The sequence below is a fragment of the Triplophysa rosa genome, linkage group LG2 (genome assembly GCF_024868665.1).
Source record: "Triplophysa rosa linkage group LG2, Trosa_1v2, whole genome shotgun sequence".
In the NCBI taxonomy this organism is placed as follows: Eukaryota; Metazoa; Chordata; class Actinopteri; order Cypriniformes; family Nemacheilidae; genus Triplophysa; species Triplophysa rosa.
This window is the reverse complement of record NC_079891.1, coordinates 22,518,168-22,544,050: the sequence shown is the minus strand read 5'-3', so window position 1 is coordinate 22,544,050 and position 25,883 is coordinate 22,518,168. Positions and strand designations below refer to the sequence as shown.

General features: G+C 37.7%; 3 protein-coding genes across 6 annotated transcripts in view; 1 reads left to right on the top strand and 2 right to left on the bottom strand.

Annotated features, from left to right (window-relative positions):
- Positions 1–353: 353 nt before the first annotated feature.
- Positions 354–17,279, bottom strand: gpr107 (G protein-coupled receptor 107). The gene is given in 18 exon segments (XM_057321502.1): positions 354–2,154; positions 5,005–5,126; positions 5,326–5,409; positions 7,121–7,170; positions 12,095–12,138; positions 12,295–12,425; positions 12,788–12,905; positions 13,001–13,074; positions 13,267–13,342; positions 13,560–13,693; positions 14,319–14,441; positions 14,587–14,643; positions 14,777–14,805; positions 15,989–16,128; positions 16,270–16,358; positions 16,583–16,633; positions 16,842–16,964; positions 17,149–17,279. Coding segments are annotated over 18 exon segments (1,635 nt in total). The 5' UTR covers positions 17,248–17,279; the 3' UTR covers positions 354–2,063.
- Positions 17,280–17,566: 287 nt separating this feature from the next.
- ndor1 (NADPH dependent diflavin oxidoreductase 1) lies at positions 17,567–21,998 on the top strand. Of its 2 annotated transcripts, none has more exons than XM_057355919.1 (15): positions 17,567–17,700; positions 17,907–18,048; positions 18,164–18,241; positions 18,333–18,430; positions 18,695–18,793; positions 18,962–19,063; positions 19,252–19,455; positions 19,536–19,663; positions 19,791–20,005; positions 20,277–20,384; positions 20,483–20,597; positions 20,728–20,874; positions 21,145–21,263; positions 21,648–21,742; positions 21,850–21,998. In XM_057355919.1, exons 1-15 carry the CDS (start codon positions 17,666–17,668, stop codon positions 21,992–21,994), a joined length of 1,830 nt encoding a protein of 609 aa, XP_057211902.1. In that variant the 5' UTR covers positions 17,567–17,665; the 3' UTR covers positions 21,995–21,998. The 2 variants fall into 2 exon arrangements, with proteins under 2 accessions (XP_057211902.1, XP_057211893.1); XM_057355910.1 differs by having other exon boundaries at positions 19,788–20,005.
- An 888-nt stretch (positions 21,999–22,886) lies between these two features.
- Positions 22,887–25,883, bottom strand: part of ntmt1 (N-terminal Xaa-Pro-Lys N-methyltransferase 1) — a 50,096-nt gene continuing 47,099 nt past the window's right edge. For all 3 annotated transcript variants that reach the window (XM_057355944.1, XM_057355936.1, XM_057355930.1), the window contains 3 exons: positions 25,386–25,560; positions 23,275–23,527; positions 22,887–23,146 (listed from right to left, as the gene is read on the bottom strand). In XM_057355944.1, the coding sequence (XP_057211927.1) occupies positions 22,890–23,146; positions 23,275–23,527; positions 25,386–25,560 (685 nt within the window). In that variant the 3' untranslated portion in view covers positions 22,887–22,889. The remainder of the gene's footprint in view (positions 23,147–23,274; positions 23,528–25,385; positions 25,561–25,883) is intronic.

The window sequence follows — 25,883 nt, the reverse complement described above, 5'->3', positions numbered from 1 at the left end:
CAAAAAAGTTTTGTCAACTTTACTTAATTTTACTAAAAAACTAAATTGTTAATTGTAGTAACTACTCAACATATTTGTGTGGAACCACTTGACACTACTTTTTTATGTAAATCCAACAAATCATTTTTTCGAGTGTGTGTAGTGCAAGCACCATCATAAAACTGGCTAACCACTGATCTCCCTCATTGTAATGAAGTGTAATGCCTGTTAATATGATGACAACACTTTTGGTATCATGTAGTCTAAATAGTACAAGAATGAAGCCCGACCATAAAACGGTGGGAGTAAACAGTTGTGAATATAACAAACATGATACTTTAAGAAAGTGAATAACGCCTTCTTTTATATCGAGTGTTATAAAATGACAATTGCACTTTATTGATAAACATTTATCAAACAATTAATAATACAAAACGTTTGTAGCTTGTTAATATGGATCAAATACTTAACAGTGCATTGTTTTGTGCAAACAGATTGAATATTTAATTGTCGTAAATAATAACTTTAATAAATAGCAAGTCTTACCACCACACTATCTAGGGTTTCCAAAGAAGAGTGCTACAAAACAAAAGATAAACGTAAGGCAAATGAATATAATTTTAAAAAGCACAATTTTAAGCTTGTACAAGTAATTGAAAATCACAGGTTCCAAACAAGTGACACATCATCAGCAAAATATTAGCTCATCTATTTTGTCTGTTTGGCAAAGTCAGAACATTCAATAAATGTTAACATTTTGTGCTTCACCCCATCTCTTAAAAATGTAATTGTCCCCATTAGAGATGATAAATTAGTGAAAATGTTTTACTGAAGGTAAAAAAATGATAAGACAGAATTATCATTTGTAATTCTTTCGTTTGCTCATCATTAGTCCCTCACTGAATTAATTATAAACCATCCATTTGCCTCAATGCTGCCAAATGTTTGTTGTGTTCAGGAATGATAAGATACTACATCATGATTTTGTCCTAAAGGATCACGATTTTGTCATAAAACTTTTTTATCTCAAATAATGTTCAGTAAGAAATTTACATTGGTTATGGCATAATTTAAGAATGGACTTCTATAGCTGTTGAAGAACAGAATACTCTAAACAATAAGAATCTTGGGTTGCGTTCTGACTGGACTTTACACAGTTAGTTCTTTATCATACAGAATCTACATGTATTTCCCCATTATATACACACTTTTAATCAAATATGAAGCCATACATATGAAACCATTGCACAATTTAATACTGAAACACAATTTCATAAAGCTGCTCAAAAGATATGAGAAAAAGCAAAACATTGAACTTCAAATTAAAATCCTCCATCGCATTACCAGCAACCATAATTTACAAGATCCCTGAAATCATTTGAATCCACATTTTGATACATTTAAAAATGCAAGGTTCTGGACAACCCGGTGATATTATTGTCCATCGTGATCTGTGTTCACAATTCACAAATACTGAGAAAACATGAAGCTGTCATCAGACCCTGACTAATCTTGGGTACGGTACATTTTATTCTTCGTAATGCTTTAATCAGGGTTATGCATGTTTTCTGGGCCCTGCATTTACATAAATGAAAAAAATTCATTTGGAAAATTTTGAGTAGGAAACAATCACTTAAATAATAGCTTATGAAGAGACATCTTGGAGACAGCAGTGTTCCACAGATTCCAGTGACCACACGTACGCTTTCACGCGACTGGAGTGTTCCTATTAAAGTGCCACAGGGTGACTAACAACAAGCAATGCTTAGGAAGGTCATAAATAAATAAAAACAAACAAACAAATTGAAAAAATTAACACACACACATTATAAAATGAGAATAAAGCACAGCACCAAGCAATAAAACACAGCGGCAAAAGGAATGGAGCGGTGTAGTGTGAGGTCTCTATGCCATTGGTGCAACATTTACAGAGATAGATATATATGGATCTGGAACACTGTCTTCACATGTGATCATAAAGTAGGTCCACTGGGAATTCTGCACATCAAAGCTGTTAAGAATGTCTGACATGTCAGTAGCTGGCCACAAAGTCCAGAGACACACACACAGAATTTGATCTCCCATCATGCCATGCTCTCCCTCTCACCAGAAGGGCCGTTTGATAACTTCTTCACTTTCTTAACACCCTCACCCATGGCTGTTGAGGTAGTTACACTGGAACGAAAAGAGAAGAAAGACATCAGGAGAAAGACAACATGCAGGACCCAATTTAACGCTTCTAAATAGACATTTTGCAAGTTCTAAGGAAAATAAAAAGTTAAAATCTGCAAAAGTAAAAATGCTGTCTGTGTTTGTTGAACCACATTTTATTAAACTTTTGGGTGGTGTGGAGGTGGCAACTTCAAGTAAAGTTTTTATTAGGGCCTATGTTTAATCTATAGCTTACACATGTCTAGGTCCAAACATAATGTTTATTGTACACATACATTATCAGCACTTATTAACAATAAGCACAAAGTGTGTTCATTATGAATATGAACCTTTCATTTAGAGAACGATAAAGGGTGGAGAAAATCAATCCAATTTCTCAGCAAATCAGGCATTCAGTTTCTATAAGTATTGCCTTCTGCAGTTGTTGGCACATATGATAGGCAGTGTGTGATATATTTCAGCTTTGTAACAGCTTGAAAACCTTTAATCACATAGTTCTTCTAAATACTAGGATAGTTCACAATAGTCTCAAAGAGGAAATCATGTCTGCACTACAGCAGCAGGAGAAAGACAAAGACATGCCAACCACCAAGTAAGCATTTTGATCATTTCTCTTTTAAACACAACATTTTTACTTTGCATAAAATGTGGAGTAACTTTAATCCAGCAATCCAGCAACAAACATGCATCCCTTGTTAGAACCAATAACTTGCCCATAATATAAAAAATATTTTTTATTCTTTATTAACGTATGTCCAGTTATTTAATTTTTATTGTACTGCATTGTTTATTCATTCAGTTTAGTAATTTAAAAAACGAAACTAAATAAAAACATGATAAGTCACATATAGGAGTGTTGAAGTTTAGGCGCAATTCTCCGGTAGTCCTGCAGGTGACTTCATAAATCTGTCTTCTTACGATGCACACCCGTAGATCTACGACGATTTTCAAGTGCTACTTAAGTTACAAAGCTTTTGGGAAATGGTACGTAAGCCTAAGATGATTCGTACGATTGGTTTTACGATGCACTTAGCCTTACGATACTTTTGGGAAATGCAGCCCTGATCTGGACCTACTGTCGTGAAGCAACACAGGCTTCACCCTATCAAGATCCATTTTAATTTAGGTCATTAAAACATGTATTCTATAATGGAGAAGAAACATCACGCCTGCCCAAACATTACAAATGCATCTGATTCATAAATTGATATGAATCCCCAAAGAAGCCCTAAAATGCCAAAAAGACGAATTACATTGATTAAAACAGGTCACAGAGAGTTCAAATACAGGACAGAAAAATTTCAATCAGACACAATTTCTGTGGCAGCCGGCATTTTTCTTTTCCAATTTAAAGAAAAACTGCAATTTTACTGACCCAAAAAATGATGCTGCATTACCGCATCCCAATTGATAAAAGACATCTAACAAATGATCAGATAGAATCACGGACCAATAAAGATCACCCCAGAGCTGCAATCTAGACCACTAAGGCACAAAACACAGGCTGTGTGAAATGGAAGCAAATGCCAGGAATCTACAAAAGTCAGGTTCTGTTAACAGGTGCCCCTAAAAGGTCTGATTTACATTCAGATCATGTAAGCAGTTAAAGTTGCGCTTTGATATAACATTTTGCAGTTGAAAAGGGCAGGATTATAAAATTGTGCAAATTGTTAAATGGTGTCAAACACATTTCTGACAGCCCTAAAAATACATCTAAATAAAACCACACAGAATAGCTCGGACCTAAACTCTGAATGCTCATGAGAACAGTGCTCTCTATTTTTGTGGTTTCTCTCATCCATCTTGTCTGTGTTCTCTGCAAGACTCAATGAGGACAGATAAATCAGGCCAAAGCCAAGTCACCCAAAAAAGTTTGGGGAAAATAGGCCACAAGATAGCACTCTGGCCTGGGAGAACAGTCTGAGGCAGGTGGAAGAGATTCGGTGAGAGGGAGGAGACAAAGGGAAAAACCAAGCAAGGAACAAGGACATATGGAGTCACAGGGCTATTTTGGGAAGTGCTGCTGGGGTGGGGGAATGTGGGGGTTGGACAGAGCACACGTTGCCTGAGGGGATGCTGAATGCGGGGTGAACGGGAGATGGGGACATGAGGGAGGAGGGGTCGGGTTGTCAAGAAAAAGATATGGAGCGAAATGCAATTCACAAGAGCTGGATAATCGATAGTAGAAATGAAGCCACTAAAAGATTTGACCTAATCTGATGAAGCGGCTCGAGGTGAGCAAGTCAATGAGCAGCATGGATGAGAGTGTGTGTGAGTAAAACAGGGGTATGACAGGTGCTCTCAGCTAGGGCATGTAATGAGGATGGCCACCAGGTCTTCCAATCAGAAGAAACCCCTCTGGGCTCCTCCTAGAGCCATGACAGGTGGCCGGATCATTGGAAGTCTGTGTGTGTTACCAGGTCGCAGCCGGTGAAGGAGCGAAACAGTGTCGTGGTACTTGAAAGAGCTGTGTGCATGCACGTAGACAAGGATGCTTGCATAATAGAAGACTTTTTTCAAAATGCTCAAATCACACCCCTTCCATCATCTATTGTGTGTAGTTACGGTCACCTGATATCACCTGTTCTCTATGAGGGAAATGTTGGTAAGTGCTACTAACAGTTCCTGACATTATAAGTGGAATTACAAAATGTATCAATAGACTAAAAAACTCGTCTCAATGGCTTTTTATGGTTTTGAATAAATAGCACAAGTAGAAGGAAACAGAAAGGCAGTGGTGAGAAAGACTTCTCGGTGTCATATACTTTACATATTCATTTGACAGATGGATTACTATCATAGGGCAATTGCATATGCATAGCTGTGGATTTACATATGATTGTCAATCCTTACACGTCATCCATCTCCATGTCTTCTTCCTCCACAGATAGCAGCAGATACGGGTTGTAGGAGGCCGGCCGGAACTTGTGTCCAGTTAAGAAGAAGAAGGTCAGGGTGGCCAGCTCATCCAATAGCTGAGAGAAAAAAAGTATAGAAAAAAGGCTCATTGTATGCTAAAATTGCAAATGATTGAACTTTAGTTAAAAATTCACTGATCCTAATCTCAAATGTAAAATTGCGTTATTGCTTTCTATGTTCAGGTTTGGTTTGAATGAGCCTGCACTTGTATGTGTATATTTAGCAGCATGATAATATTTCTCGGCTGTCACTCACCTGGTAGAGCCACTTCCACTGAAAGGGGACAATGACCTTGATGAGACTGGCGATGATACGAGTGAAATAAATATAGCAAACAATCTGTGACAGAGCAAAAGAGCAAGAGACAGAAGAGTGATACACTTATCCAAATGATTCGATTCATGTTTACATTATAGACGGTTTCATTGGACGCACATGCCTGGCCCGAAGTTAACTTTCAGTCTGTGTTTGTTTTTCGGCCTGGCTAGTGGCTAATAATATAACTGTTTATATCTTAATCAACCTATATAAATAATATTTTATTGTATAATAATTGTATTAATCAAACAATTTGTTTAATTTTATCGTATATTAATTTGATTAAATAAACTATTTGTTGAATGGGTCGTGTAACATTGTGCCTGGGCAGTAACGTTTGTTTATGTTGTTACTTTGAAACCGTCTATACTTGACAAGACATTGCAATCCAAGGAAGACAGAATACAATACCAGCACATCATACAGTATTCCAAATGCCTGAGATCACATACAAATTGGCATTGTTCTCATATCTGCTACCCCTTATCCGTAGTCACGGTTTCAATTACCATTGTTATGTCGACGACGTGCAAATCTACGTATCAGCACGTTCAACCTCTTTTCTCCCACTTGGCTCCTTAAATGCCTGAATTACTGACATCAAAACCTGGTTTACACAGCAACTTTCTAAAACTAAATAATGACAAAACTGAAGTTATCGTATTTGGTCCACCTTTCCTTTCTTAAAAACTGCAGAACTAAGACTATCCATTGATGGTGCTGACTCAACTCTATCCCACACTATCAAAAATCTTGGTGTACTATTCAACTCCTCACTTACATTTCAATAACACATAAGCTCCATTACTAAGACAGCATTTTATCACCTTCGTAATATTGCCCGACTCCGGCCAGCCCACACCACTAAAGACACTGAAACTTGAATTAACGCCATGATCACTCCTTGTGATCAAGTCCTGCACCATTACTCTCCTCCTCGGTCCCTTAGGTCTACTGACGCTAAATTGCTTACTACACCATGTTTCCGTCTTTCTTCTATGGGTGATAGATCATTCAGTACTGTTGCGCCAAAACTTTGGAACTCCCTCCCACTTACTCTTCTTTAAATCTTTTCAGCAAGCATTTCCACTCCTCCTCAGTCTAGTTTTTTATGTTTCTGTTCTTGTATGTGTTAACTGTTTACTTGTTATTGTTTTTGTTTATACTCATGCCTATGTCAAATCTTATTGTCTGTATGATACTTGTATCTGTGTCTGACTTGATGTTATCCACTACCTTTGTACAGCGACCTTGAGGTTGGGAAAGGTGCCTTATAAATAAATTAAAACATTATTTAAACAAAGTTTTGTTAAATTTAAAATAAAAATATATATATTTTAAATGAATGGTAAATGTTTAATGGTTTGAAATTAATGGTTTGACACTAATGAACACTAAGTTTTAGAAAAAAACTTATCTAAACACAAAATTCAGGTTAATTTTATTCAATATAAATAAAACATTCTAAACCCATCATTTATAACAGAAATGTTTGAAATGCTTATTATAAAATACAAAATGTTTTCTAACAGTGTTAATGTGTTTTCAAACATTCTTAGTGGGAATAAAAATGTAATAAGCAGTTGTGCAACCTCTTATGAATGAATGAGTTTTAAAAGAGATGGATACTGTTCTAGTCAAGCAAAAGTTATAGGCCCAAGTCTAATGGGTACTGAGGGACACGTTTCCACCTATAGTGTGTCTGAATGTGAATAGGCAAGTGAATACATACCATCACATAATAGTGCCTAAAAAGTTTCAGCTGAGCCAGATTGATAGCAGCTGTAAAATAAAGACAAAGACAAAGCATTAAACATTGAGAGAGAGCGCGTGGACGGGCTGTCCTTATACCTCTTATATCTCGCTCGTGTTGTGAAAACTGTTCAAATCAGAAGGCAATCAAAGTTGAAATCTTTGTGCACTGCGAGAGAAATGCCTGAAATGAAAGCAGGAAAGGCAGCACTAAAACACAAACTGTCTGGGACTTTTTTTGTATCTTTTCTTTTAAGAAATATCACACCAAACATAATATAGTTTTTGCTCTAAACACTATGGGGCAGTTTCCCAGACAGGGTTTAAGCCTAGTTCCAGATTTACTTAAATGTTAGAGGTGGCTTGATCGAAAACAACTTGCACTGACATATGTTAAAATATATCAGTGTGATTGTTTTGTGTCAAGATGCACACCAGTAATTTTTTTGTAAAGTATGTTTTTAAAAACAACTGAAATATCCTGATTTAACTAAGGCCTAGTCCTGGTTTAAGCCAATCCCTATCCGGGAAACTGCCCCTATAATATTGTAACTAAAATTTTCATTAGTATCTAAATGTGATTTTTTTTGTCCATTTCTATAAATGTTTCAGAAAGAGCATCATTCTTCTGCAGTGATAGAATTGGGACACAAACAGAGGGGCTGTGGGAATAACCTGCTTCATTCTGAGTGCTAATCTTTCTCTTTCTCTTTCTCTTTCTCTTTCTCTTTCTCTTTCTCTCTCTCTCTCTCTCTTCTCTACACTCACACGCTCCCTGTTCATACACCCTGCCATCTTGGTGGAAAAACGCAATGTAAGCACATTAGCATGTTGTAAATAGACGTCATCAGGGACATCAAAGAAATAAAGACGGTGCACACTTATTTTAGGCCACCAACCCAAAAAGCCCAACCACAAAACATCTCTAAGAAAAAAACACAGCAGGAAGTGGTCAAAACCTACAAAACTCTCTATACACTCACCTAAAGGATTATTAGGAACACCTGTTCAATTTCTCATTAATGCAATTATCTAATCAACCAATCACATGGCAGTTGCTTCAATGCATTTAGGGGTGTGGTCCTGGTCAAGACAATCTCCTGAACTCCAAACTGAATGTCAGAATGGGAAAGAAAGGTGATTTAAGCAATTTTGAGCGTGGCATGGTTGTTGGTGCCAGACGGGCCGGTCTGAGTATTTCACAATCTGCTCAGTTACTGGGATTTTCACGCACAACCATTTCTAGGGTTTACAAAGAATGGTGTGAAAAGGGAAAAACATCCAGTATGCGGCAGTCCTGTGGGCGAAAATGCCTTGTTGATGCTAGAGGTCAGAGGAGAATGGGCCGACTGATTCAAGCTGATAGAAGAGCAACTTTGACTGAAATAACCACTCGTTACAACCGAGGTATGCAGCAAAGCATTTGTGAAGCCACAACACGCACAACCTTGAGGCAGATGGGCTACAACAGCAGAAGACCCCACCGGGTACCACTCATCTCCACTACAAATAGGAAAAAGAGGCTACAATTTGCACGAGCTCACCAAAATTGGACAGTTGAAGACTGGAAAAATGTTGCCTGGTCTGATGAGTCTCGATTTCTGTTGAGACATTCAAATGGTAGAGTCAGAATTTGGCGTAAACAGAATGAGAACATGGATCCATCATGCCTTGTTACCACTGTGCAGGCTGGTGGTGGTGGTGTAATGGTGTGGGGAATGTTTTCTTGGCACACTTTAGGCCCCTTAGTGCCAATTGGGCATCGTTTAAATGCCACGGCCTACCTGAGCATTGTTTCTGACCATGTCCATCCCTTTATGACCACCATGTACCCATCCTCTAATGGCTACTTCCAGCAGGATAATGCACCATGTCACAAAGCTCGAATCATTTCAAATTGGTTTCTTGAACATGACAATGAGTTCACTGTACTAGAATGGCCCCCACAGTCACCAGATCTCAACCCGATAGAACATCTTTGGGATGTGGTGGAACGGGAGCTTCGTGCCCTGGATGTGCATCCCACAAATCTCCATCAACTGCAAGATGCTATCCTATCAATATGGGCCAACATTTTAAAGAATGCTTTCAGCACCTTGTTGAATCAATGCCACGTAGAATTAAGGCAGTTCTGAAGGCGAAAGGGGGTCAAACACCGTATTAGTATGGTGTTCCTAATAATCCTTTAGGTGAGTGTATATTCAATATAGTGCCCTATCTTTACTTTACAGTAGGTTAAAGGTTTTTATATGTGGTACACTGGAATGATTACATAAGACTACATTTTGTTTAAAAAAAAGCATTAAAGTATTACTTTTAAGGCCAAGGATACTACAAATATACAGTTAAAAGGTAATTTTTTCCCATTCAGGCACAGCGGGACAGTTTGAGATATTAAAGTACAGTCATTCCCAGGCCAAGTGAGAGACCTGCTGAATGCAATGAAGACTGTATATCAGAACATTGAGCACAGTTATGGACTATATAAGGTTATATGTGCACATGTGTCAGGGCTAAGTTTTGGCAATTTCTTCCCAGATGATGGAATTTGCACAGATCCCTCACTGCGGGGTAATATCTACCCGTCCATTCTCTGGATTGGTGGGTAGAATAAAGTCATAGCTCAGGCTGATTTCTCTGAGCTATGACATTTAAAAGCTGCCTGGCATCTGCTCTCACAACAGGCAACGGTGGAAGGTGGCAAAGCCCATGCCAGACAGTTCATTCCTAGCATAATCAGTTTTTCCATTCCAAAATCATCAAGCCACAATGGAGAAATATTATATCCACTTCTTGTTTGATATTAGTAACAAATGTTTGCAGACGAAAGGCCCAGGGTTGATCATTTAATTACTTCAAAATACCCCAAATAAACAAACTATTTTACTGGTGCTTAAAATAAGCAGGTTTTCGGAATAGACTTCCATTTAAAATGATAAAGGTGCCTCTGGACTTTTAGAATGTGGATATCATTTTAGACAATAATCTTCATCACAAACTCAGAGACTACAACTGTAAGCGAGAACTTTTTTTTAGCAAATACAAGGCACATTTTACTAACTAAAGCCTGGCTCAGACTACAGGAGTTTTAAAATCCTGACAGATTTCAAATTCTGTCTGCAGCACACACATAAGGAGAATCTTAACAGATTCTCTTATTTAAAATCTTAAACCTGGCTCAGACTACAGGAGTTTTAAAATTCGGAAAGATTAAAAATTCTGGTTGCAGCACACACATAAGGAGAATCTTAACAGATTCTCTTATTTAAAATCTTAAACCTGGCTCAGACTACAGGAGTTTTAAAATTCGGAAAGATTAAAAATTCTGGTTGCAGCACACACATAAGGAGAATCTTGACAGATTCTCTTATTTAAAATCTTAAACAAGCTCACACTCATCAGTGTACAACTAAATTACACATATTTTACATATCCATAGGATATGCAGTTTTGTAAAAGGAGCTAATAGTAACCGTTTTAATGGGTTTACTATTTTTAGATGTTGACATCACATCTACATTTGAATCTCTTTTTCAAGCACTACAAAAATAGGTTTGCCCTTTGTAAACTTGCATTTATGAATGTGAAATGTCCAGATAAGAAAACGTTGGGGCGTAAAGTTGTGTTTATAAATAAGCCTAAAGGTAGCAAGTGCAAAAATAAAAATTTAGAAAGTTTGATTGGAAGTTTTTTTATTTCATAATTGCACATCAAAAGACATCCTAAAACACCCAAACTACAGGATAATATTAAGATTATCATACCAGAGGACGCCTCTTACGTCATCTCACCGGGAAACAGAAGTAAACAAAGGGACATCGCAAAGTTAATTTCACGTGATCTCACCTGGCAACGGTTGTGTAACGTCTTTGTCGCTCTCTGAATGATTCTCTGTCTGTCTGTCCAAAGCCGCGGGAACGTATTTTGAGCAGGGGGTGCTATAATGCTTTTTGCTAGGGCTGAAGTTATGACTGTGCTTTGGGCGAGCCGCTTAAGTTTAATGTTAATAAATAACGGAAGAAAAAAAATAGTTGCTGCCGAGAATAAAGATGAATGCCAATGTGATTATAAGATACAGCATAAAAACAAACACATAAACGCATGTTATCTGTATGCCTATAGCCAAATAACAATCTGTTGAACGAAACTACAAGCTGCGCGTTAGCAGTTAACTTACCCGGTACATTTAAAACCGACGCGACTTCTCCCCAGCTCTTTTCCTTATCTGTGCGGTTGTGGTATGTTTTGGAGGATACATTATATAGACAATCATGTTGTTGCCACAAGTTGTTCCTCCATCTCCGCTGTCCAACGTACCCTTGCAGGAGCTTTCGCGGTCGACATTTTTAAAGGTCTGTCAGTCACCTTGCAGATGTGCCTCTCATTGGCTGTTGCGAAAGTACCAACGTCATCACCCCGATTTAAAATCCTAAATATCAAACATGTTTGATATGATCGGGGCGGCCCCGATCTCTCTCGGAGCAGATCGGGAGGTGTAAGATTCGATCTGTGAACGCCTCACATTACGTGATAATCTGGGCCGAATCTCGGACCCGATCGAGGTTCTGGACCCGATTTTTTCAAAGATTCTCGGGAGGGGAAATCGGGGTAAATTCTGGCCGAGAATCCTGTAATCTGAGCCAGGCTTTACTAACTTGTTGTCTAGCTGCTCCATTCTGGGAGACAGCCCAAATCAATTTCATGCTGTAAACACTGCAATCTTATGAATAATGTATGTGCTGTAGAGAATAGCTACAGTCAGAGAAACTATGCAAAATAAAGTTGAAGGTAAAGAATTTAAAATGTTTAAAGATACAAAATATTAAACATAATGAATTATTATTCATATAATAAATAAATATATGTAGGCATATTGGGAGATATCAGTGACATCTTTTTAAATTTTGATCTCACTGGAAATGCTAGCCGAAAAAACAATGTTATATCAACCTACCTTTCCCATCTGTTGCTGACGCCTCTTGTAAATGTCTAATAGACCTACCAATAAAGAACAAACATCAGACAACATTAGACCTAAAAAGCAAAAAATCAACAAGAAATTTCCATTGCAAGCTACCATTTACTAAATGATCTAATTTGTCCTACTGACATTATCCGGACAACATCAAAAGGAAAGACATGTAGAGCACTTACCAGACAACAGGGAAGAGAATAGCCCCACAGCACAGCAGATCCACCAAGAACAGGATCTCCATCCAAAGACCGTACTCACTTGAGCCTTCCTCTGTGGACTCAATAATGATGTACGCCACATTGGCCAGAACCTGATATTACAAAACTATTGTTATAACATAACATTCATTACAAAGGATAGCTTAAAGCAATCTATACATTAATCGCATTTGCTTTTGGAACAAAACATATTATTAAAACCGATATTAAAACTGTTAAAGAGCCACATGCAAGTATTAATTTGATGACAAAAACAATTCAGTTACTTGGCTGTTGCCAAAAAACACTTTGTTAGAAAATGCAACCTAACTGATGGTTTGCATCAAATACGACTAATAATAGCCCCTTACTAATAAAAGAGACATGAACGGGTCAAATAAGCATAGCAGGTATAAAAAGACCTAAAGAACTGCTAAAAGAAAACATCTGTGACAGGCACGGTGCTTTGAAGTACCTGCAAAGGAATGACGATCATGAAGATCTTCTTGTCTTTATCAGAGAGAATATGTTTGACAAAGGCCCAGCCGGTTCCTATTAATGCTATAGTAATGAACAACAGCGCCCCCTTCAGTCTGTTTACAAAAAACATTCAAAATTTAAAATATTCACCTGCTGCCGAATTACATACTGTAGTTATGCATCACATATTAAAAGCATTAAAACGTACAGGTGAGTAATGTAGTAGACCACAGCCCAGCCTTCGATGGGAAAGCCCTGATTTGAAATGTAGTAGTAGTCAATCTGTAACAGAAATATCATTTATTAAAAATAGAAAATGTACCATACAATAAGCTATACCACTTTTTGGCTTGGGTATCTAGCTCTGTCAGCTGCAACAGGAACATTGGTATTTTCAGCATTGTTAACAAAAACATTTCTTTTAAATGTACATTTAAAATAAGAACATACAAAAGATCAAGAGGCAAAACTCACCGCATGGAAAATAAGAGAAAGTGACTTTGTGAATGGAAGAGCCGCCATCAGCCAATGAATCTTGTAAACATCAGCACTAAAAAAAAGATAGATGGCAAAAAGTAAAAATAATGCTCAGAATTAGAAATTTAACAGTACACAATACAAGGTCTACTTCTGCTGCTCTTCACTGGTAATTTTTGTCAAACACGAAAAACGCAGGCATAACAACCAAACATGAAATGTACCGTTAAAAATGATCTAAATTACCAAAACTTTACTGCTAAAAACAGGTCTGTAATATTACCACTTACCTATGGGTAAACAAAACATGAACCCACAGTATGCCAATGACAAAGAAGAAAGTGGACATGCAGATGTATAGTTTAGGTAATGGAATCTCTCCTGCAGAGAGGTAGCTGTCTGGATTCTTCTCCTTTATATCGATCTGAAATCACATCATGTTTCATCACTTCATCGAACAACCTGGAATAATTTCACAATATTACCACAAAAACATTAGAATGATTTTTCCACAATTCCACTTGTTAAAAAGCATTTAAACTACATTATTTTGATAAACTATGCTGAAAAGTAAAAAATAAAGGTGATACCTGTCCATTTCATTAGGTTGAAATTTGATGTACTTGCTATCAACTTTCAACATGTAAATTAATAACAATTTTACAAATAATTAGTTTACAGTATGTATACTCACCATGCTTATTAGCACTATGTTCCATTTAAAATAAAATTTAGACAATTTCAAGTAATTTCAATAATATGGTAACAGCTATTGTGTAAATTGCCCTATCAGGGACTTCTGTTCAAAAGAACAGAAACTCATTTAGTTACTAATACAACGTGTTACTCATTCTGTCCCTAATATTTTTATATTATATGGTTTAAGAGGCGCTATAAGGTCAATATATTTTTCTACCCAATGTGCCCAACGTTATTTATTATTGTCTACATTCACAACATAGCGGAGATTCTTGCACCTTATCAAGCACAGACTAGTTACTCGCATTACTTTGATAGTCACAGTATTTTAGAACTGAGAAAACACTCACATCAATGCTGAAAGTCAGCAGGTCTGACATAGAGCTGTGCTGATTTATTGCCATGGAGTAGCAGTTGTAGAAATAAAAGTTGTAAAGGCCTTGCTGCTCGTCTGTTGTGATATTTAAGTAAAACTAAAAACACACAAAAACAAGTCAATCAGTAGAGCTAACAACTGGAAACTGTTTAAAGAGGTAGCCTTAAAAATCCTAGAAATTCTAAACATGTACAGATATGAGTTTTATAAATGCACTTCAAAACAATAAATCTATGGCCCACCTGAAAGGAGTAGATCTGGCCTTTGTAAAGTAGAGGATAGGTATCTTCTGCCTTGTTCTGGAGGTGAATAATAAAATCATAATCAAGATAATACCAAAATAAGATTCAACTTTAAAAACTATAAAACTATATGCAGGTATAGGATCCATACAGTAGCAAAAAGGTTTTAGGCATTCTAGGCAGATCTCACCTCAACGTCTCTCTTGATTTTGGGAGCCACTGTAAATAAATTGAAAAATACACAAACCTAACTGAAACTATACTGATACAAAAAATATCAATGTAAATGCTTAAATAACAAAATGTATTCATTACGTAAAAAAGATCAGGTCACACTAATACATTTTGGGGCAGTTTCCCGGACAGGGATTATTTTAAATCAGAACTACGCCTTAGTTAAAAATATTTAAGTCATTTTTAAAAACATAATTTACAAAAAAACAATCACACTGATATATTTTAAGATGTCATTGCAAGTTGTTTTTGATCAAGAAACTTGTAACATTTAAGTTAGTCTGGGACTAGGCTTAAACCCTGTCCGGGAAACCGCCCCTTTAACACTACATACTGGTTTGTGTTTTGTTGCCATTTTAAAGATCAGGTAACATGCTATTTCATGCATTCTGACTTCTTTACACTGTTAAACGTGCTGGCTTCTCATGCTTAACATGGTCAACGTGTTAAAAAACGAGTTGGACGTATGACGTAGTATTTCTGTGCTTGATCCACTCCCCCAGCACTCCAACTTGTTTCGGAACATTTTTAATAAGTCGAAACAGGGATCCTATTCCTTTTATTGGGCAATTCTCCCGGAAAAGCCCGTCCACGGCCAACCAACGAGCGATAGGAAGACCCGCTTATCAAGATTGGCTCCGCTGTGTCAAGATTGGCTGCACTGTGGGCCTGCAGCAGCAGCTCGTTACTCTTGCAATAGTGAGAAGTTGTGTGTTTGTTTGTTCACAGCATTTCGTTTCGGCATAATGTTAAAAACACAAAGGGATTAATGCGATGATCTTTTGTGTGCTCGTGAGTCGTGCTGTAGTTCCGTCCCCCTGCCTGCCTCCAGCAGCTCGTCTCTTTTATCAATTTGATCAAACTAAATACTCATCGAAGACACGACGTATGCAATACTACTGTATAGGTACTCAAGATTAATATGAGATTGGCAGAAACTGCATGTGTTACCCGATCTTTAAATAAAATGTGACTAATATAAGATGAATAAGCTGTAAATAATAAAATAATATAACAATGTAAATAAAATAAATAACAGTGAGCTACTACAGCTGTAGTAGTACTAGTATTTTGGCAGTAATGTTCATATCATGTTGTGTTTTGAAAGGGTCTCGTATCTTGGTCTGAAGAAATAACCCATTACATTTATAAAATATGAAAGACTTACCCGGTTGACTTTCATCATCTGGCTTATTGTCTTGGAGATCTTTCCCCTTTTCAGCAGGCACTTACTTCTCAGTATTTTGATGCAACACAGGTAAGATTTTAGGAAACACATCAGCTTCTGCTGAGGTCTTCTTTCTCACTCTGGATTTTGCAAACCACGGCAAAGCGTTTGAAAACAAAATAATACTTTTAGATTAACTTTTAATAAAGAAGTCAACTAGAAGCAACAATTACACCAAACTATTCCCAGCAGAATATAGAGTTTAAAGAAAGCTCACTCACAGTTTATTTTGGAAGTCCAACAAAAGAAGCACTCCTGCAAAATTACTGCTTGGATCTTTTTTCAAAGGACAGTAGTCAAGACCTTCATCCTGTATTTTAAAAAAGATCAAACTATTCAACATAGTTTGGCTGAAAGATTTTCCAATAAATTACTTATATTGGCTTTATTTTATTCTCACACTGTAAGAATGCTAAAAGATGACACACACAGCAACAACATGTCATTTCGAATCTATCATCAAACAAGTGAACTAAACTAAACTAAACCAGAAAACAGTAATATTCAGACGGACATAAAACGGCAGATGCTAACCAGATATGTGGAGAAACCATTATTGCTTGAACGATCTAAGCTGAAACCAATCTGTAAAAAACAAAATGAATAAATTAGGAAGACGTTGATGGTTACAATATATCATCATGAAAGTACCATATAGCGAGTCAACATTGACGTATTGATTAAATACGAGGAATTTCGTTTTGCATAAGGTGAGAAAGATAACGTTACTGCAAGACATCAATACGGTAAGAGAAATGCACTGAATGAACAACAGAAACCAAGAGATTGTTACCGTGGAGCTGTCAATATCGTTCGTATTTCCATTTGTGAAGCTTAGGCTGTTCATGCTTATACTCATGGAACCATCTTTATAAAAACCGAATGTATTCAGATGGACCCGCTGACGGATGTCATCCTGAGACAACATAACATGTGTTAAAAGAGGCAGGCCTATTTTATGAGTTTGGTTTATAATGTTTGTATTATCCAAACAACGATTTGGTTAATAGATCACAAGACAAGGAATTAATAACTGGTGTTATATCCATAACAGGGCCAATCCGTTCTATAAGCAGTAAAAACCTTTCACGCATACTCACCTTAAGTATAAGATGATGTAGTCGACAGTGACTTTCTATGATAAAAACTGTAATAATCGTATTAATAACTGTAAACATACATATTTTCCCGGACGCCATATTTAAAACCGCTTCGAAAATAATAGCAGGTCAATCGTACTATTATTTCCGGTTCATGTGAGTAATAAACGAAGCCATCTAGTGGCGGAAAGATAGAATTGTTTGGTTTGTACAATATTCGCACTATATTTTTGTATCAAATTAATATTTTGTATAAATAAATTCAATTAAACCTCACTAAGTCCTTATGTTATCTCCTTAAAACGCATGAACCCGCACTGCTAGACGCATGTTACGTCAACGCTGCCGCCATATTGGACAGGGCAACACGCTTATCTGCCTTGAAAACTACATTTCCCAGACGCGAGACGTCGTAAAGTGACGTTGAAATCAATCGACTGAATTAGGTTGTAAAGTGTTCTGTGAAAACATGCGTCTTAAAATTCTGTCGTAGTTTCATTGTCATTGTTATTAGGTTATGTGTGGATTACGTGGGAGTTTTTACATTTTTAGGTAAGATGTTTGACTTTATATGATAATTGTACATTTAAAAAAATAAGGACACGAGAAGTGTCACGTTAACTGTGAATCATGAAACCTGTAATTATGGTTGTAAATCGACTTTACGAGTCAGACAACACTGTCTTGAATTCGTGCATTAATACACCTTGTTTTTCAACAACAAATGGTATTTAATTCAATAGCTTCTATCTTTACAGTGACAAAATGAACGGCCACAACCTCCTGGTTCTCTACGGGAGCCAGACAGGAACAGCGCAAGATACAGCTGAGCGGATCGGCCGTCAAGCACAGAGGAAGCGGATGAGAGTCCGAGTGGAAGCCCTGGACACTTACAATGTGGTCAGTGCATGATGGTTATATAGATATACATTGTGTTGGGTGGCAGGTTATGTGAGTTACATTATGTACAAGGTCTCTTAGTAATTGCAATATTCTCTTTATGTATTCTCATTAGGGCAACCTGATCTCAGAGTCCCCGGTTGTGTTTGTCTGTGCCACAACTGGACAGGGTGATCCACCAGACAACATGAAGGTCAGATAACAAGCAACAGTATTCTTCCTTTGTTGCCAACGTTAACCCATTTAACACATGAAAATGTAAAATATTCGTATTATTCATACAGAAATTTTGGAGATTCCTGTTCAGAAAGTCTTTGCCTGCTGATTCTCTTAGTCGTCTTGACTGTGCTGTTCTGGGTCTTGGAGACTCCTCCTATCCAAAGTAAGACGAGTCAACAGATCTTTGTTTACAGAGTATTTTTGATTTTATCTGTTGTTCGGCTTCAGCATATTTATTAGTCCTTAGTACTGAGAACACAATGTTAAGTTCACTTCACTGTGTTTGAAAGTGCCTGCTGTGCCATTTAAATATGATGTCATATTACATACATACTACATGCGTGACTACATATACAATTATTCAATTGGAAGACGCTTTAATCCAAAGCGACTTACAAGTAAAACAACTCGTTTTGCCACTTCTCAGGTTCAACTTTGTTGCTAAGAAGCTCCATAAGCGTTTGCTTCAGCTTGGAGCTAATATGCTGCTGCCTGTTGGACTGGCTGATGATCAACATGATCTAGGGTGAGATTTCAGGAGAAAAATCCCTTAGATACTGACCACAGATTCGTTTTACTCTTCTCTTGTGATGCATAGCGTTGAAATGTGAAAAGCAAAGACATGCACAAACAAAATATCTCTGCGTCCATCCATTTGCGTATATGTTCTATAATCTCTTATCTTATTACTCAGGCCCGATGGTGTGATCGACCCATGGTTGCTTTCGTTTTGGCAGAAAACTCTATCTCTCTACCCACCCCCTGCTGGCCTCGCTCCACTCCGTGATGAAGACAAGTCCGTCTATTAATCTAACACTCATAAGTGATACATAAATGTTTAGATTGAATACACTTTCTATGTAAATTGTTTTGGATATAAAAGCATAAATGTAATCGTAATGTCATTAAGTTTATCTGAAGTGTTTAAAATGACTGTGCAGAGACTATATGTTCAATTGTATATTTTTCAAAAAATCTCTCCAGGCTTCCACCTCGATTCGTTTTCAGTTTACTAGATGAAGTCCCAAACCACCAGGTTGAGCATCTCCAGAGACTTATCAATGAAGCCCCTCCCACCTCATTGCATCCTTTCCCAGCTCGAGTAGTGTTCAATCAGAGAGTGACTCATCCCTCACACTTCCAGGATGTGAGGCATATTGAGTTTGACATCACAGACTCTAACATCCAGTGAGCAGTATGAACATTTCAGTTTATAAGTAGCGATGTCATTACAGAAAAGCGTAACAGATTATGTCAATATCTGACAGGTACAATGCAGGTGATGTTGTAATGATGAGGCCCCGTAACGCTGCAGAGGACATCAAGCAGTTCTGTCAACTCTTGAGACTTGATCCTGAGTGCTACTTTACGTTAACCCCCACTGACAGTAGCACAGGTGATGTATATAACACCTGAATATAGAGAGGACACAAGATTATTCATGTGTATTAGAGATTTAGGTTAATAGAAAGAACACAAGGAGCTAAAGTTTCTAAATAAAATGGTTGTTCTTTCTGTAGCAGTTGTTCCTGCACGGCTCCCGCAGCCCTGCTCTGTTCACTTTCTGGTGGAACAGTTCCTAGACATTTCTGCTGTTCCACGTCGTTCCTTCTTCGAGGTGCTGGGCACTTTTGCCACTGATGAGCTGGAGTGTGAAAAACTGCTGGAGTTTAGCTCAGCTGTGGGTCAGGACGCTCTTCACGCTTACTGCAACCGACCCCGTCGAACAGCTCTGGAGGTGAGAGAATGCTGCTACTGTCAACGTGGAATGTGTTTATTTTTAATGTCATAAGATGGAAATCTGTGCCATGTAATGCCCTGTTGTGCTGCTGACGGCTGCCTCCTTGATCAAAATTTCTGTTGTGCTTTGAATGTCAGTTTAAAACACTGTCGGTAGCTTCTGTTAGTACTAGTGATTATCGGATATAGCTCTCTTTAATTCTTCCAGCATTAAAAACAGGTTAATGTACCATTTCCATGCTATTTAACCTTAATTCTTGTTTTTGTAGGTACTGGCAGACTTCCCTCATACCACAGCTGAGCTGAGTGTTGACTACCTTTTGGATCTTTTTCCTGAAATCCAGCCTCGATCCTTCTCTATTGCCTCTTCGCTCTTGGTAAGGTCAAAGTACTGCAGCATAATTTCTGCAACTTTTTAAAAGTTTTCTTAACACGCGTTTTAACAACAAAAAAAATGAATTCCTCTGATTCAAAGGCACACCCCAACCGCATTCAAATCTTACTTGCAGTGGTGAAGTATAAAACCATGCTTTTTAAGCCACGTATGGGTTTCTGCTCATCCTGGCTGGCTTCCCTAGACCCCTCTAAAGGTGGGTCTGATCTACCTATAGAAATTACCAAGTTAAATTAAAGTCAAAACAGTCAATAATATAGTTATAATATAATAATTGAATCATATAATACAGAACAACAACTGATGGTTCCCTTAATACTTTGTAGGAGAGATTTACGTACCCTTGTGGGTCAAGAAAGGCAGTTTGAGTTTCCCTGAGGACCAAGACACCCCTGTGATAATGGTGGGACCAGGGACAGGTGTGGCTCCATTCAGATCTGCCATACAGGAGAGGGTTGCTCAGGGGAAGATGGGTGAGTTTTAGTTTAATAAATGTGAATGTTTTTTCAAAAGTGACCTTCAGAATAAATAAGGGCTTGATTTGTTATTTTCCACTTTATGAATGGTAAAGAGAATTAAAAGATTGAAAAAGAAGATATAGTATATATTGATGTGCAGTTTTGAGTCCTTGCTGTACTTTAATGGTCAATAACTTGAATAGTAGTCATTGACCGTATGACATAATGTGTAATGCTGTTGCTAAGTCAGAGTTGTTTGTCATAATAAAATATATCCTATTTCAGATAACGTGCTGTTCTTTGGCTGCCGATCTGAGACAAAAGACTTCTACTGTCAGTCAGAATGGGAAGAGAAAGTGCAAGCTGGCCAGATGACCCTTTTCACAGCTTTCTCTAGAGACCAGGTCAGACAACACCACTCATCTTTTCCTACCTCAAGAGAACTGTACAGATGGGGTCTGTGTGCTTGTCTGTCGCTTTGTCATTTATAGTTCTCCAAAGTCTATCATCATATAGTTGGCTATAGATATTTTTACAATCACAAGCGTAGGTGTATATAAGATGCTGCCTGTCTCGCTACCATGACAACCCTTCATGTGTCCTTCTCCCTTCCCATCTCTATCTTTACATTCAGTATTAACGTCGTATTATTTTAATTCCAAAACATTTTAAGTAGTATTATTTACTATGTAGAAAGTACTAATAATATTTTGGTTGCTTGGATTGGATCATGGTTCCTTTAGGCTGTGGAATACAGCAAGGCACAGATTTACATAATTTATTTGCAGGAGGATAAAATCTATGTTCAGCATCGTGTGAGGCAACAAAGCAAACTTTTATGGGACTTGATAGCAAATAAGAATGCCAACTTCTACATTGCAGGGTAAGTCTGTATTATTGCTGAAGTCAAGTCACTCAAGTTTTTAAACATGCAAACTTTAAACAAACCTTGTATAAATATTTCAAGTAACATAATGTTTTTCCCTCCAGGAATGCCAAGCAGATGCCCACCAGTGTATGTGATGCCCTGAAGGAAGCCTTTCAGAAAGAGGGTGGCATGTCTGAAAGTCAGGCACAGGAGATGCTGGACGCCATAGAGAAAGTCAGGCGCTTTCAGAGTGAAACATGGTCCTGATCCTTCTTTTAAAACTCCTTCATTGGCCTAATAACTAGCACAGCAAGTCTGGAAGAAAGCTTGAAGGATACTCTGTACTCTATTTTAGAGTTACCCTACTGCCTAAGATTATAACCCGTGTGACTTACCAAGACTTGATTTATCATTAATAGAAAAACACAACTGAACATGCGTATTGCTCTCTCACATTTTCTTATTTTAACTGAATGACATAAGAATTTGTGAACTGTTTACTTTGTCAAGACAACATTTTGGCTCCTCACAGTATGCAAGATTTAGTATTAACAATTCAGACAGATTGAAGTCCTTATTTAGGGCAACAATAAAGAAAAAAGCCAACCTACACTGGCATATTTTATAAGGATCTACACAATTACATTTTCAGACAAGTAGTGCTCCAAAATATTAGTTTATTCAAGGAAAGATACAACACAGTGTGTCAACAACTTACATGCTAAAATGTAACATGAACTGGTATACACTCAAATGATCAAATAACTTATTAAAAGGTTCCCTAGCCACACCGCCCAGTCCCACAGACACATGCTTGAAATAGTCTTCAGTACAGCCACTGATAAACAAAGGTAGTTAGGTGGTTTATGCTTGCACTTGACTGTTTCCACTTTTTCTCCTGATGAAATTCTCCGGAGTGTATGAATATGAAAACCATGAGCCACTTAAGTATTCACATTCATGACAGCTGCGAACCTTAGCGGTAACATAACAAAGCGTAAAGGTCAAGGGTAGCCTTAACAAATTCATTATCTTAAAATCTCAACGCCCAAAGGTTCCAGTCTTGTGCATTTTAAAACTTTGGCAGTTCCAAGTAGCTTTGTGTGGCTAACATTGATCCTCCTGAACAATCACTCTGATACAAACACAGGCATGCTTGCAGTTATCTGAGAGCCAGCGTGTGAACCTGATAGATCTCCTCAGGGAAGTTCTGCTGCTGTTCTTCATAGATGATGTTAAGTCCAGCCCTGGACACTATGCTTCGTAGTAAATTCAGGTCCCGACACACGCTGCTGTCCACAACATCAGGTATTACGCCTTCATAAGCGACGTTGTCTTTTACTACGATGAGACCATTTGGACGCAGACCACTCCGGCAACGCCTCAAAAATTCAACCAGGTGATCATCAGTCAAGTGACCTAGCGATACGGAGAGTTTGTGTTTGCAAAACAAATAAAAAATTCATTTGGCAATTTCAAAGTTCAGCAAAACTGTTATCAAAGGTTTGATTGTATAGTCAAATAAAAGAACAGATAAAATGCCTTACCAATAACCCACTGGATCCATATGACATCATAGCACTCTGGCTGGGGATTAAAGTCCTGAAGACCACAGCAGAAATAGTTCTCTACCCGCTTGCCCTCTTCACCCAGATACATACGAGCTTGATCCAGGAAGTCCTGCGTCACATCCACTAAATCCACTGTTCGGAAGAGTGGTAAAAGCAGTCGTTTGGTGATACGGCCGATTCCAGCTCCACAGTCCAGAGCAAAGCCTGTCCCAGTCTTACCTTTACCTTCCTTATGACAGAAAAATATAAAAATGAAATGAACTTGATTGATTAGACTGCATGTTAGGGTTGGGCATTTTTGATAATATTTCATTTGAGAAACGAGTGCTCGATTAATTGGGGGCAGGGCGTGTCCCTCATGGTGACAATAAAAGGATTTTAATTACAATACCGATACAAAAATGTATGTTGTTAAAACTACGACAACATTGAGTATATAATAAATGAACACTGTTAGATTATTAAAAAATCACTGTCAATGTTTTTGAAAATACAGTAAACATTTAAAAGAAATATCAGCGTGAGGTGAAGAATCAAATCTGGCCTGTCGCATTTCTGTCTGTCAGTAGCTGCGTTTACATGGACCAATGTAATCCGGTTAAAAATCCAATCCGAATGAAAACGCTCCATATAAACACGTGGATCAGATTAAAAATGCCCAAGACGATTTCAGTCGGCTTGTAAGGGGTGGTTTATGCCGTTTGTAATCTGCTTGATAGGGCATGTAAACACTTGGTCAGATTAAAGAAACCAAAAACCATAAATCTGACAAAGCAGTAGAAATTCCCATATGCTTGTCATCTCTAAATGAACATATTAGTGTTTCTACGCATTTAAAATGTCTTAACTGTTTCCTTGGAGTGAGTTTTTAAACGCATTTTCTAAGTTCCTTTTTAAAACATGATACATTTGCAGATGTACAAACATACTGTAGGCTAAAATATCTAATGATAAAATTTAATTTATATTCATAGTAGGCTACCAAACATTTATTTTATTTATCGTTTACTTACATGTGATTTGGAAGGATTAACTGTTTTTACCATGGTAAATCGCTGTAAGGACCTTTATTTTGCGTTTATGAATTGTACATTATTATGCTGGTGTCTGTGACATAAAATAAATACATCTGTGCTTACAACATTGTTTGAGTAGCCGTTTTGTGAATATTATAATGATACCCGCGTCCACCACGCCCGTCTCTTTTTACCGTTAATGTTGATATATGATTAAATTCAATCTGATGTGTCCGTGTAAACGCAGCTAGTGTCTGACGGTGAAGTCTCTTATGCTCGTTTTAGGTGTGTTCGATTCTGGGTTTTTGGAGTCGACTCCGATTCTCGACTCCCACTTTTGGATCGACACTTTGACTCCATTAACTGTCATTTAAAACAGGGTCAGGAATACGAATATGAAATGAATGCAACTTCACAAGTTTGTGAACTTTTGGCTGGCAACCAATTTCTAAAGTCACCAGGAAATACACGTGCATTTGTGCAACAACCACTTACTCCTTTCTGGTCCTAAAATGATGTGGTTTTCCAAGCGCACGCAGCGCAAGGACATGACTGCCCAGGTCTAACCATAGCTATAGACTTATGGTTATAATCACCATTTATATAACATTCATCACCCAAATGCAGTGAACAAACAAACACCTGAACTTCGCAAACGTATGCTCTCTATCTCTCTCCTGCACACAAGTGAAAGTGACGTCTGCGCATGCTCCTTCTCCTGCTCTCCTTGCTGCCGCGTGCTTTTCCGGGATAATTATCCAGTAAGGGACTAAAAAAATTTGTTACGAAACAGTTTTATATGTTCGAAGCACAGAAATACTACGTAATACGCCCAACTCGTTTTTTGACAAGTTGACCATGTTAAGCAGGAGAAGACACCACGTTTAACATTGTAAAGAAGTCAGAATGCATGACACACCGTTGCACCACCCCTTTAAAAAAAAATGTATAGACCAAACGATCATCGTTTTCATCATCGATCGTTGCCGTCACATCAGTACCCATCCCTATTGCATGTGAAAATATAGAATGTCATATGTCATAGGAGGTTAATACAAAATGGGTTCTCACCCCAAGGAATTTCTGGAGAAACTTTTTGGAACCATTAATATCAGTGTTTGAAATACTGCCATAACCCCCCAGCATTCCGTCCACAGTGGGTGGGACTTCCTTCCAGTAGTGCTCTGCCTTTGAGTAAAAGGCCGTCTCGCTCTGCATTACATGGTCTTCCATCTTTGTGAAATTCCTAAACATGACCAAAGATCAGTTAGTTCTCCAAGAAAACACATAATAGGGTTTTGACTGGAGGCCTGACACATGCAATGTAATCAATTAAGGTAAACAATGCTGCAACACCTCAGATTTAAGCTAATTCCCAACTCAAGCCCCGACATAACGTGTGGATTTAGTGATATTAAAAGTATTTAGTAACATGAAAACATTAATGTTGCTAATGATTTAGTAACAGAACAACATTAAATGTATTTATGAACATCAAAAAGAGCAGTTCCAAAAATGATTTCCAGGTTGTGGTGGGAAATATCCTAAATCCAAGAAGTCTAGAAAGTA